This window comes from Chelonia mydas, chromosome 17 (assembly GCF_015237465.2).
Source record: "Chelonia mydas isolate rCheMyd1 chromosome 17, rCheMyd1.pri.v2, whole genome shotgun sequence".
Lineage (NCBI taxonomy): Eukaryota > Metazoa > Chordata > Testudines > Cheloniidae > Chelonia > Chelonia mydas.
In genome coordinates this window covers 5472253-5486349 of record NC_051257.2, presented here as the reverse complement: position 1 = coordinate 5486349, position 14097 = coordinate 5472253, and the positions used below count along the sequence as shown (strand labels likewise).

At 39.0% G+C, this 14097-nt stretch overlaps 1 protein-coding gene across 1 annotated transcript in view; it reads right to left on the bottom strand.

The window, feature by feature from the left end:
* LOC102931149 overlaps nt 1-12603 on the bottom strand; it is an 82505-nt gene extending 69902 nt beyond the window's left edge. Inside the window, exons 1-4 of the mRNA XM_043531076.1 lie at nt 10903-12603; nt 9721-9832; nt 4524-9024; nt 3857-3969 (exon numbers count right to left, since the gene is read on the bottom strand). Coding sequence (XP_043387011.1) covers nt 3857-3873 — 17 coding nt within the window. The 5' untranslated portion in view covers nt 3874-3969; nt 4524-9024; nt 9721-9832; nt 10903-12603. The remainder of the gene's footprint in view (nt 1-3856; nt 3970-4523; nt 9025-9720; nt 9833-10902) is intronic.
* Between the last annotated feature and the right edge of the window lie 1494 nt (nt 12604-14097).

Sequence of the window (14097 nt, the reverse complement as noted above, 5' to 3'; positions counted from 1 at the left end):
CTAATGCAGGTAGGCTGTGGCAGTTGTAGAATCAATGACATCCCCAATTAACTTGACCATCGTGCTTGGGTCTAAATCTCTTCCTGACATGCACCCATTGACGTTGGTGGAACTGCGGTTATCACCAAGAGAATAGTCTGTTGCAGCAAGACTCCGGTACCAATACGTAGAGTAGCTTCCTGGCTGCCTTATATTCCTGGGGAGTCAACTATACTGACAGCATCAATGCCACAGTTACTGGTATACCTCATGCAATGAAATCAATGGCATTGGTGTCACGGCCACCAGCATTGGAGTCACTGACCATACATTAGGTACCCATACCAATGGTACCAATGTGGTTGGCACCAGAGTTAACAGTACCAGAGTTACATACATCAGCTATATGCTACCAGGGGCACTCTGGAGCTCTCAATTTTAGCTCAGTATCAGACAGCTTATATGAATTTTAGCAGCTGAAGTGTGGCAACTGGAGTCCCTGTGTATGCTCAAGGAGCCCTTCTTGGTTCTCAATGTAGTCTTGATCTCCAGAGAGCTGGCAATTTGGGCCAGATGTCCCCTGGTATGGAAAATTATGTCTCTTTTCTCTGGAGGTTTTCAGGGGTCTTTTTCCTCTGTGAGTAGATGGAGCAGCCAGAGCACTTCTGGTAGAGGAGTACTAAGCTTGCTCAGTTCCAGAATGGCCTGGACTGGAGACAGGACAAATGGATTTTTCCATGAGGTATGTCCTTGGACATGCCTCCTGAGGTTTTGCATCCCCTTAGTAAAGGACTGGCAGACACATTTGTCCCTTATATGTCTTGCACCTAGACAAATGAGGCATCTAGTATGCTCTTTGTTAATGGCCACAACTGCCTCACAAGAAGGGCAATTTTTAAAACATGGGGACTTTTATGCATAGCTGTTCCAGTACTGGGGTACCACCACAGGAGTAAAAACAGATACAAGTAGTCCTATCAGGGAGAAAACAAAACAAAAAACCACACACACACACTCTCTCTCTCTCACTCCAAAGGAAACACTAACAAGCTAATCTATCCACAGTAAGACTAAGCTAACAACTCTAGGACTATTTAAAAGAAAAGGGTGCTCACCAGCACTAGAAAGACAGTGAGCTTGAGGCATCACTGAGAGCCACAGGCAGTGAGAAAGAGAAGTCAGGCAGCTCCGTCCCTTATGACCTTGGTTAGAGGTATGAGGACTCTCAGGGCACATGTGCCGCCCTAATGGGAACTCCTATCTACAAGTCTCCGGCTCTAGTGCGCTGGGAAAGCACATACCTGAGCAGAATATATATATGCACCAGCACTTGGAGAAAAAACACTGCTATGAGTTAGGTGAAAAGTATTCTTTTGCAAAATGCCACATATTCTGCAGTAAATTGATCTATTTTAAAACTCACTTGGGTAGTTACACTAGCTGGTCTTTTGCCCAATTATTTTAAGCCTGAATGAATAAATGATGACACTCTACATGAGCTTGAAAACCTCTATTAGCTCTCATGTCTGTGTGAAGGAGCACTTTTGTGTATCTGAAGTGGAGGTCCTTTAATGTTTTAATAAAGGAGAAAAATCACACTCTTCAAAAACGGTTTGGCACTCTTGACTGTCAGGGAAAGCACAAGCAAAGCAGTTACTCTGTGCTAACAAATTATCTCTGAATTACTGGCACTGGTACTTTCAGAAGTTCTTAACCTATAATATGCAGGTTTGTTTTTCAACATGGTTATAGTAGTTGTAGCATTTAAATAATGTTAACACTCTCTGTAAACTCTGGTATTTAAAAAAAAAAAAAAAAAAAAAAAAAGAGAGAGAGAGAGAGACAGGCTTGAACCTAAACCCTGGATCAGAATTTGGAAGGCTTCAGAATTGAAACTTGGATTCAGGTCTGGACATCACACATACTCCTATCTTTATAATATGCTGAACCACAAGTGGATCCAAACATCTTGATAGTTTGGAAGCTCCAGATATGAATACTTTCTTTTCTACTTGGACCAATCTCTAAGTGTGATGTTATCTGATTAGAATATGACCTTGCAAATCATTGTTGCTACCACTGTTATATAGTTGCAACGAATCTTATACAAAGTGTGTCAAGTATGGTGCCAATAGAAAGGGTTAAGCGGCTCACAGGCTAAATGACCCAGAGTCAACCTTTAGAGACATGTTAGAAATATATGTGAATGGTAATTAGGGTCATTCCATGTTAGATAGGCTAGAACTTTGAAATGCAAACCTGTATTTTTAGAGGACTGGAGGTGATACTAACTGTATGTGTTTACTTATATTTTGTTAGATGTCAGCCATGAAAATAGACAGCTCCTGTCTATCCCTATAGCAATTGATTCAGAGATCAACAGGGAATATTAACATTTAGATGAATGTTGGATGAAATAGTGTCATTGTCTATATGTCTCTTTAAATTTTGTAATAAACTGCTTAATGGATAAATTACCTTATGTTAATCCCTGTAGCTAGTTACTAGTGATGCTTAGGAAATATGTCTACTTCAAAGTCTCCCTGATTGCCTATTGTACACCTAAGGACTCTGAGCTGTCAAAAGAATGCCTGGAACTGTATAAAAACCCTTGGGTCCTGATCCTTTTTTATCTCAGATCTGCTTGATGCTTCAGGCAGGGGAAGCTTAAATCATAAGGCTGAGATCTCCAGTCCCACCTGGATTACCCTGAATATGGACATTGGACTATAACCTATAGACTAATTCTGAAAGAACTCTTTGCAACTACAAAGTTTACCATCTCTACAATGGAGCTGATCTCGAAACTATACTCCTGTCTGTATGTATATTGAGCTTTTAACCACTACTCTCTCTCTTTTCTAATAAATTTTAGTTTAGTTAATAAGAATTGGCTATAAGAATGTATTCGGGTAAGATCTGAAATATTCCTTAATCTGGGAGGTAACATGTCCAATCCTTTGGGATTGGTAGAACTTTTGTATTTGACTTGGGTGTCTGGGTGGAGGCCTGAAGCTGGGTTCCTTAAAAGGGAACTGTGTTGTAGGCTTCTGGGTAACTACTAAGGTATTACAGAAGCTGTTTTGTGCTTGCTTGGTAAGTCTAAGTATTGGAATATCCACCAGCTTTGGGGTTTGTTTGCCCCATTCTTTGCAGTTGATCCTAATTGAGTGACTACAGCATGGCTCCCTGGGACCCTGATCACACTGAGTAAAATGCATCAAATTAAATAAATTTGCTTTTCCACTCATGTAATGATGATGTGGATTTATTGTGGAAGATAGGGACCTGGGAATTGAGAGGGCTGAGTCAGAACTCCTTAAATCAGGCTTTGTGGGTATTGCTGGGGCCTGTTTTGCTCCCCAACCCCCAAGCACAGTACAGTTATGGTAGCCTTAACTCTAATTTAATTATGTTTTTTTCTATGTGGATATTTCTGATTTATTTTTAAAATGTCAGGTACCCTTAAGAGAGCATTATTAAGGGTTGAATCAATGTATTCCTTTACCTTTTTCATTTAATTGGAAAACAGATCCTCTGTGTATGGCTAGATTGAGGTCTTTGCTTTCAACAGAATTTGACCTTTTTTTAGCTACTGATGTCGAATTAGAATTCCACTCCGATGGAAGTAGATCCTTATATGAATCTTCTGCCTATAAATGCAAAATTTAATATAAATGGTGTTCTAGTCACAAACAATTTACAATTTTGGATATCTACCACCAGATCTTTAATTTAGATGTTAAAGTTGATTCAAAATAACCTATGAGAGGGGATATAAATTACCTGGATTGTTATTTGCTGAATAATATTTTAAAAAAACAAGTTAAAGATTTTTTCTTAGCAAAAAACTGTAACTGGAGAAAGAATAAGCTACCTTTTTCCATGCCTCATGTGTAGCCAATAACAATTCCATCTCTGTTGCTACTATGTTGTAGGTATCATTAAGAAAATGCACCATTTTGGGAGCCAGTCTGTCAGAGTTATTATCTAGTGTACAGAAAACAAAATTTAATTGATTTTAAAAGTGATTTACAAATGCAAGGCTTGAGTCCTCCATATCTTGCACACCCAAAACACACAATTAAACAAATACAGGGTCGGACTCAAAGGACCTGATTCTCCACTGCCTTGCACCCTGTGTGGAATCTTACACTTGTGCAAAGCAAATGCAGGTTGGGTACAAAATACTACCATTGGTGTAAGTGAGTGGAGAATTCTGGTTGGTTGTGTCATAATCCCACTTTACACTCTTTTCACATTGCAGATGAATACACACAGTTTGGGGAGCAAAAAATCAGGTCCAAAAGACTTAAAAGCAAAATTAAAACTGCATTTTCCAACCTTAAGGTATCTAAGAATGACTCCTAAGATTGAGTCAGAGACTGGAATTCCAATTAAGTGCAATTAATATTTATAAAGCACTTTTAAAAGTGAATATTTTCAAGAGACCGAAGTCAAGTCATTATTTATTATTATTATTGAAGGGAATCAATTTTTAATTTTAACTTCACAAAAAATTCTTGTTTAATTCAGCCACTTACATGAACACTAGTCATTTTTACATGCAAACCAATTTATTCAAGAGCATACATCGAATAAGGAATCCTGTAGCGGTTTCATTTCTAGCTTCAGGTAGGAGATACAGCAGTACTAAACAGTACATTTTTCAGATTTCCTACAATAAAAAGTTAATTTGAAAACAGCAGAACATTCCTGCGGTAAACCTTAATTACTGCTAAGCTGCAGTTGGTATGATATTGCTATATATATTTCTCTTTCATTTATTTGCATATTTATTTTCTTCCCAGATATATTTTAGCCGAATTTTTTTGATAAAAAACACAAAGTAAACAAAAAAGGACAATAAGCAGCATGGATTCAGTCGTCCTATGAGATCTGCATAGGCTGACCCCTGCATCTGCACAGAATCCTACTGACTTCAGCGGGTCTCCAGACAGGTACAGAGGTCTGCCTGCAGAGAACTCACTGTAGGATCAGAGCCTATGGCAGGAAATAATGGCATACAGTGACTTCTTCAATTTCATACTGAAAGGTGAAAACATATGAATGAAATTGATGGACATTACTGTGGCAGGCATGGAGCTGCTAGGTAATAATCTGAGCATATTGATATGTAATAATTGTGTGAACATTATCTGTGGCCTGGTCAGTGAGGTAAAGTTACTGTATAGCTATAATAGGTTATTTAACTTTCCTGTATGGATGTACTGGTCTATCTTAATAGCGGACTGTTGGAAAGACAAGCAGGAAAGGACAACATAGTGGCTCTGTGTAAGCAACCTCCCATCAACTGGGCAGCAATTACAAGACAATGGCCTACTTCCAGGCTCCAGCCTAAAGTTATGCATCTGTTCTGCCAAGACTGGGAGTCTAGAGATCAAAAGGGACACTAAATGGTTAGAGGTGACAATTCCTGTGAATGCGTGTTTAAAGCACTGAGTAGCTTTTAAAGACAGAAAACTCCCTGCAGCAGACATAGAGAATTGATTTGTGATTTAATGGAAGGAACTGTCACTCAGAGCCTAGCAGCCTTGTGGTGCCTATAGGAAGCTTAGGTCTACCAGGATCCCCATCTAGAAGATGGACAGACACATGGGTTACCTAGACGTGAATATTGTCTGTTTTATTGTTTTACGGTCTTTTTCTTTGAAATGCTTTTTAAAAAAAAATAAAAACTTTCCTTTAAGAAGGCTGTCTGGTCACTGGGTACCACTGTCATAGCTCCTAGCGGAAAAAGAACTGCAGGAACTGAAACTAAGTCAGACCTGGTCTGAGAGTGGGAGAATTAGGTGATTCCATCCCAAGGTACATGATGAGATGTGAGAGGGGATGAACTCAGAAATCAGGAGGTAGTCAGAAGCACAGTTAGCCTGGTAACTGTGATAGTTATGTGAGAGACATCTGTAGTAACAAATTAAACCGCAGGCCAAATTCATCGACGGTATTAACTCCCCCAACTTCAGTGGAATGACATCAGGGATAAATTTGACCCATTTAGCCCACATCCTTCCATTTGGCAAATCTGTGTTTGGTGCAAGATTGAAGGAGGGGTAAAGACAGCTTGCTTTCAGGTGGCATTTTATCTGAAAAGATGGAGATAATGATACGTACTGCCTTTGTCAAGTGCTTTGAGATCGATGAAAAAAAGCACAATGAAAAGTATGCTATCAGATATAGGTATTATTCATCATTAGAATCCCTAGATCCTGGGCCAACCAAGGACTGGGCCATTCCTCAGCATAAATTAGAGCTGACAAAGGACCGCTCTCGTTCACATCCAGGAACCTACTGTCCCAAAAAGCCATGCTGGCACCCAGGAATCAATGGAGTGGAGGGACACACTGGCGATGCCCCTTTCCTATAGAATGAATCATTCATTGGAAGACAGCAGGATGTGTGGCATAAGAGATGCTACAGTCCTCCCAAGGATTTTCAAGTGTAGGAGAATCCCTAGGAGGCCAGATCTGCTTGCTTTACAGCTGCTTTGCTCAATCAAAATGACGCAAAAGCAGCTAGAGAAGGAACCAGAACCTGACCCATTATTTCTGTGGTGCAATCACATTCTTGTTTATTCATAAATAGAGTAGGTGGCTGGATTTGAGTCTCTAAAATCTTTTGTTTAATACTTTTGTAGACAAAGATTTAGCTGTAATAGTAAGATTTGCAGATAGTGGCAGTTGTTTTTATTGTCCAAGCTTGTTTCCACATATATATGGCATAGACAGTATATCTTAACTCACCAAGTCTGAACTGACAGCTAATGCGTTCTGCAGCTTTTAAGCACTGTTGCTTCAGCCAAATCCTTGTATCTTCTTCCAACTTCTTCTGATCTCTCTCACTCATGTTTGTGGAAGACTAGGTACAGAACGTTTGGGTTATCACAAGAACATAACATCTTTTATAAACAGTTCTTGCCATTTTTTGCTGCCAGGGCCACGACTGTTGATTATCACGTTAGGGAAGGAAGTTTTAGTAGAGAAAATTTGCCCATGAGCAGTGCCTTATGTCAGCCACTGAGAGGAAGGACTGGTGCCACTGAATATAGAGGCAAGCCTTCTTTCCCAAGAATGTCTTAGTCCTCAGTAAAATTATTTTGAGTCAAACTTACTTCTAAATATCTTTATCCTGGAGAAAAGTTTACCTGAAGGAATCTCTTATTTTTCAGAAAGAATACCCAGAGTCATGCTTACTTCTTCTTCATGTACCAGTCTTACTCGGCCTTACTCTCAAATGTTAAACTCCAAGGTTGGATATATCCACCAACAGAAAAAGATGCAGGAGGTAAAGAGTAATACAAGAAACTCTTAATTCATGGAGTTCCTGAAGCATTATTCCAGGTTGTGGTTTGTAGAGCCATGGAGGGGAGAACCCTTGAACGAGATGGATGTTCTGAGATCTGTCAAAAAGTTTCATGGATCCCAGGGCAATCACACAGAGATCTGACCCCTCCATTACTCCCTACATCCTCTCTTCCTTTGGTAACATGGCACATGAAGAAGTCATACTGCCATTACCTCCTTGCCTATCTTTGTCCTCTAACCCCCAGTTAAAGAAGGGTAAATGGCAAGTTGCTGCTGACAGAAGCAATGGATCTGAAATACCTCTATAAAATATTTCTTGCAAAAACAAATGCAGTGGACTTCAAAATAGTAATGAACTTCTTCCTTAGAGATAGAAAATGCCTAATTTGAAAAACAAGTGATGAAGTACTTAACTTTGAAAACTAATACATTGTTTTGTGATTTTTTAAAGGGATGTTCAAAAGTGTAGTGAGGTCTTCTATTTTGGTTCTTATTTAAAAAAAAAACACCTTGGTAAGTAAGGCACGAAGCAGTTAAAAGTTCTGCCTTCCTACTTTTTGTGTTAGATTATTTAAGTTAGATATTTAAAACAGGGAGAGTAACTTTTCCCTAAAGAAAATCTGTAGTAACTTTCTCACAAAGATAATGATATTGGGAGTGCTCCTGTCCCAAGATATTCTTACTGGGGAACAATAAATTCCCACAGTAGCAAGTCCTGTTATCAGGTTACTCTTATTAAGAGAAATAACCATTTCCTAGGGTAAAGATACCACAGACTAAGGTTGGTTCAGGCTACTCTTAATGTGGAGCAAGAAATTCCCAGGTTTAAAAACACTCTACTGCTTTGGCAACAGAAGATTCTAGTAGCCAGACAATCAATGCTTAAGAAGATTTTAAAGATATGGAACAAAATCCTGAGCTCCTTGCTCAGTTCATAGGCAAAATTTCCATTGAAGTTAATGACATTTTTGCCTGAGTAAGATCCTCAGGATTTTGTCCAGAACTGTATACACAACAGGACAGCAGCCCCACTACCATCCTCCCTACATTCAGTCATCAGCTTCCATAATGAAGAACGGGATACTCCCATCCTCCTTGTCACGCACAAATGCTTCCAAACCTGTCAAGTCTGCTACCACATGAATTCCATTCTAAGAAGAGTCTGCTCAAAGGGCTAGATCCTACAATCCTAATTCAGACAAAATTCCCATAATGTCAATGAAAGTTTTGCTAAGTTAGGACTACAGAATCTATCCTTATATGAGTTTGATATCTCTCTGAATCTGGACTTGAACCATAGCTCCAATGGAGAAAACCCTCATATATACACTCATCATGTTTTCTTTTCAAGTTTCCTGAGCGGAGAAAAAAATACTGAAAGCCTGTTAGATACAAGCTAAAAGATATATAACATTTTAATCTTATTTCAGATCAATTAACTACACTGAAAAATTTAAAAGTACAATTTTATAACTGAGAACAAAATAATCCACTTTACTTTTATGACAACAAGAGATTTGTACATGTTCACGTTATGTTGCTGTAGGCTCAAAGCTCCCATAACTCACTTACTAGTAGACTAGGTTGATTAGTACACTCGCTAAAATATTTTTTTAAAAAAATGCTGGCCAAGGAGACAGAAAATCATTTGTCGTGGTTTAGGATTTCTTAGTTGGTGCTTCACGTCATCAGCAAGAGCAGCTCCAAGTTTGTCTAAAACCTAAAGGAGAAATAAATTAGTAATAAAATACTAAGTTTGCAGTGTTGTTGTAGCTGTGTTGGTCCCCGGATATTAGAGAGACTAGGTGGGTAACGTTTTTTATTGGATCAAATTTTGTAGGTCAATAGCTTGTCTCTTTAACCAACAAAAGTTGGTCCAATAAAAAAATGTTACTCACCCACCTTGCCTCAGTAAATATTTTAAACATACTGTAGTTACAGAAATTCTTCAAACTTTAATTCAGGCTAACTATTGACTTTTAATGCACCCTGCACTGTAGTATCTGGACATCATCTGAAGTTCTTTAAGGAGCAATCTTTCATCTTAATGTGGCTGATCCAGAGGTCGCATCTTATTTCAACATGTTGCCATGCAGAACTATCCCACTCTCCTTACAATGTGTAGGATAAACACCCATTTTTTCATGGTCTGTGTGTATATAAATCTCCTCACTGTATTTTCCACTTTATGCATCCGATGAAGTGAGCTGTAGCTCACGAAAGCTTATGCTCAAATAAATTGGTTAGTTTCTAAGGTGCCACAAGTACTCCTTTTCTTTTTGAGAATACAGACTAACACGGCTGCTACTCTGAAACCTATCCCAATCTTGGTTCCCAAGCTCATCTTTCTGCTGTTGGGCTAGAACGATCTGAGGCAGCAGCATGCTCATTCCCTGAGGCAATGCAAGCAACTTACATTGTTCCTTAGCAGTATCCTCTGTGTGACACATGGAGCAATACAGACAATGACCAAAGGCAGATGATTCCAGCCCTCCTTAGTGGCATGGAAAGTCATTGCAATAAGAGAACTTTGAAAGAGAGACGGGAAAGGAAAATAAACGCGGGACTCACTTATTGAGTAAGGTATTGCAACATACATGCTGTAAATAAAATTGATGGTACTCAGATTATTTGTGATATTGTTTGTGATTATTATTTGTGATTTGTTATTTATTACTTCCCTATTTGTGGATTCAAAACTAAACAATGCATCAATGCATTTTGATTGTAGGTGTATTTTCTTTTACATATCAAGTTAAATTGGTGGGCGGGAATCTATGTTGATTCTGCTTTATAACTCAAAGCAAATAAAGATTTCAAGATGGTTACTGCCAACGATTCTTAGAGACTATGAAAAAAAGGGGGAAGGGGAAGAATATAAGAACTGAACAAAACTCTGAACCATATAAACACTATGAAGGGAAGGAATGCTTTAGGGTTTACCTACAAGTAAGGAAATTTTATTAAGCAAAGAAAAGTTAAAGCTGAATATCAGAAAACCCATAAGAAAGCAAAATATTCTGACAATTTTTTATTAAATTATATTTCAGAATTAGATACTAAGTATAATGGGGCAAACTCAGATCTGGTGAAGGTATGAATTTGGTCTGATGTTTATTGCTAGCATTCTGTTCAAATATGTCCATCTGGCGAGTATTTATAACATGCTTTGTCCATGAGATGAGTGAAATTAAAGTTACAGAACGCAAACAGTCTGGAAGATTGTAATCCTCCCCTTGCCTCATATGTGTCGAGAGTTTCTTTAGCTGTTTTTGTGCTAACACACTGCCTTTAGAGATTTTATTGTGGGAAAGCTAATGTGAACAGTTGAGTAACATTCTGATGCATGACTTTTGTCCTAACTTTCAAGAAGAATAATAAAATTCTTGACAAGCTAACTGAAATAGTCATTAGAATATTTGCCTGCTTGCATATTTAAAAACAACAGTTGTTGTTTTAATACCCCCCACATTAAGGAAAACAATGTCCATATAAGCAAAGCAATAGGAACAAGGACAGATCAAAAATTGCAAAGATGACATCCACATGTATTTAAATCATTATTAATAGATGCATATTTTGCAAACAAACATTTTACCTTATGCCATGGTTTTCCTGGTAATAATGTGTCTTGTAGGCTAGAATTTAACCAAGATACATCCAAAGTCTGATGGTTTCCACATAATCTTATCCTCGCATGTCCAGATGTTCCTCCAACTTTATCCATATCATGGGATACTTTCATCAGACACAGATTTCCTTATGTGCTCTTGTCAGCTTTATGTAGAACTTCTTAATTATATGATGCTGAAAAACCTCAGTCAGGGAAAATCATTAATGTATATGTTACCATCTAGCTAGAAATATTATTTAAGAAAGTTATTCCTTCTCCGTGATGACATTTTTTCAATCCATCATTCCAGCAGCGATTTAAAACTTTTTGTTCTGAACTAAATTAAGTATTTAAATTGTAACAGAAATTACAGAGGAGCTGGGTGCACAGTGCTCAATCCATATGGAATTCTCACTAGAAGTCCTGTGTATGGAGCACCTACAAGATCAGACCAATAAAGACACAAGAGTTCCTGTAGTATCACCAACTTACATTAGCACCTATGTACAATTTTATAAATCATTTACTCTTTTGTCCAAGTTCATGTTGAAGCAAATCCCCATTAAACTTCAACAGGAACTGGCCCATAGCTTCTAGAAGACTTCTCAGGATTTTGGATAATTTTTTCCCCCCACAATCCATACCACACAAGACCCTATGCAAAGTCCACACTAAAGGACATGATTTTCACAAGTATTGACCAGCCAAAACTCAATGGGATCTGTAGGCGCTCAACACCATTTAAAATCAAGCCCTAGGTGCTTAAATGGGGCACAGTATACTAAAAGACACTTTCATTCAGGTAAGAATGTTTTATAGATCATATCACCAAGTAATTAGATTAATGACAGATGAATCCATTAATATCGGTGTATACTTGGAGGTTGTAAAGTGTTTATATACATAAAAGTATCATTAGTACAGTGAGTGCAATTTAAAATTCAGCATTTACTGTTCTGCAGTACCATATATATTATTCTCAATTACCACAAGAAGATGTAAATGCTGAAGTTTTTAAAACAGCACCCACTCTATTATTTTTATGACTCAGGCCCTGATCCTACAAAGATTAATACATGTGCTTAACTTTACACACTGTTTATCTCATTGAAGTCAACAGGACAATTCACTGTTTAAAGTTAAGTATGAGTCAGAATGACTGGGGCCTTAATTAAGAGAAATGAGAGAGGAGCTACTGAATTAGGGTTCTGTCTTTAATTTGTACTGAAATAATTAATTTAAGAGTTTTTATAACTTTTGTATAAAAAAGTTCCCTTGGGTTGAAAACTGAGAGACATATTCTCAGATCCAAAAGCATTTTCTCTGTAATAGTTTTGCATATAAAACCAATATATTACTTTTCTATTATGTTGCACTTTTACAACTGAGAAACGTTTATTTTTAAAATAGGGACTTGGAATTCAGGATTGATGTGTATTGATCACTGTAGGCCCCAATCCTTCAGGGATGCACCACATGGACAAAGTGGTGTGCCCACACAGGTAACTTTGCAAGATGCAAGCCTTAATTTCTACTTTTATTGTCTAAGTGAGAAACAGTATTGCGCCCAGCTTACCAAGCGACCCAGATCGCTCAGCATCAGGGTGATCTGTCCTCTTTATTATTTACCATTCCCCCAATTTTTGTGTCATCTGCATTCTTTATCAGTGATAATTTTATGCTTTCTTCCAGGTCATTAATAAAAATGTTAAATAACATAGGGCCAAGAACCAGTCCCTAAGGGACCCCACTAGAAACACAGCCATACTATGATGATTCCCCATTTACAAATATATGTTGAGACCTATCAGTTAGCCAACTTTTAATCCATTTAATGCGTGACATGTTAATTTTATATCTTTCTATTTTTTAATCAAATTATCACTAGGTACCAACTCAAATGCCTTTATCTCTCTCTTTCAGATACTTCTGTGGCCTCTATTACCATAGTATCTAAGCATCTTACAATCTTTAATGTTTTTATCCTCACAACACCCCTGTGAGACAGGGAAGTACTTTTATCACTCAATTTACAGATGGGGAACTGAGGCACAGAAAGAGAGACTAAGAGTTAGTCTTTACACATGAAAATAAATTTGTAATAAGATAGGATGTGAATTTAAAGCCGATTCCTGATTAACTCCACGTGCAGATGTTTTTATTCTGAAATAAGAACATCCACACATGGAGTTAATCAGGAAGAGCTATTCCAGAATAACTCCCTGTGTACACAAGCACTAAATGACCTGCCCAAGACCATATAGGGAATCCGTGGCAGAGCTGGCAATTGAACCTAAATCTGCTGAGTCCCAGGCTAGCACCCTAACCACTGGACCATCCTTCAAAGATCCAAATCACAAAAATCTGAACCCCATCACCACAGTAAAAATCCCAATAAATATTTAAACCTTTACAGAGTTTCAAATGAGAGTTTAACCTTAATAATAAAAAATCATAATACTTTGCACATATAGTGCTCTGACTCAAAGCACGGGACAAACATTAATTTACCCCTGTCCGTGGGTATTGCCACATTTTACAGAGAAAACTGAAGCAAGTCAGGGTTAAGTGACTTGCCCAAATTCAGGTCAGTGGCAGAGCCTGGATGAGAAATCATGACTCCTGCTTCTCAGCTGTGCTCTTAGCCCACACCTCACTCCCGGTCCCCAGGTAATTTTAGTCATAACTCCCCATCTTCACTCCTACCATCCACCCCCTCGTCCGTGGCCTGCCACTGCCACGTTCACCCTCATATGGCGCCTACTAGCTTCATCAAAAGCCATTCCCCAGCACCTTCAACTCACTAGCACCTGCAGACAGCACCCTCCAAATCCCTGCTCCTCCCTCTCTGCCCTCAGGCCACTGCCGGCCCCCTTCCCTTCCTTCTCAATCCCTGACCCCCACCCACTCTTCCTCACGCCTCTCCTCTTCCTCCCACCCTGACTGCCGCCGCTCCAACCACTCACGCCCCAGCTCCTCTCCTTCCTCCCCCCGACCCCTCCCGGCCCTTCCCACCCCGGCCTCCGCCCCACAACTCCCCCTTACCCCCTCCTCACCATCTGCCTCCCCCTCCCCCGCGGGCTCGGCGGCTCGCTGGACGCAGGGCCTGAGCCTAGTTGCTATGGCGACAAACAGCGCCGGGCCTTCCTCCTCCTCCCAGCTCCTCCTCTTCCCCCAGCC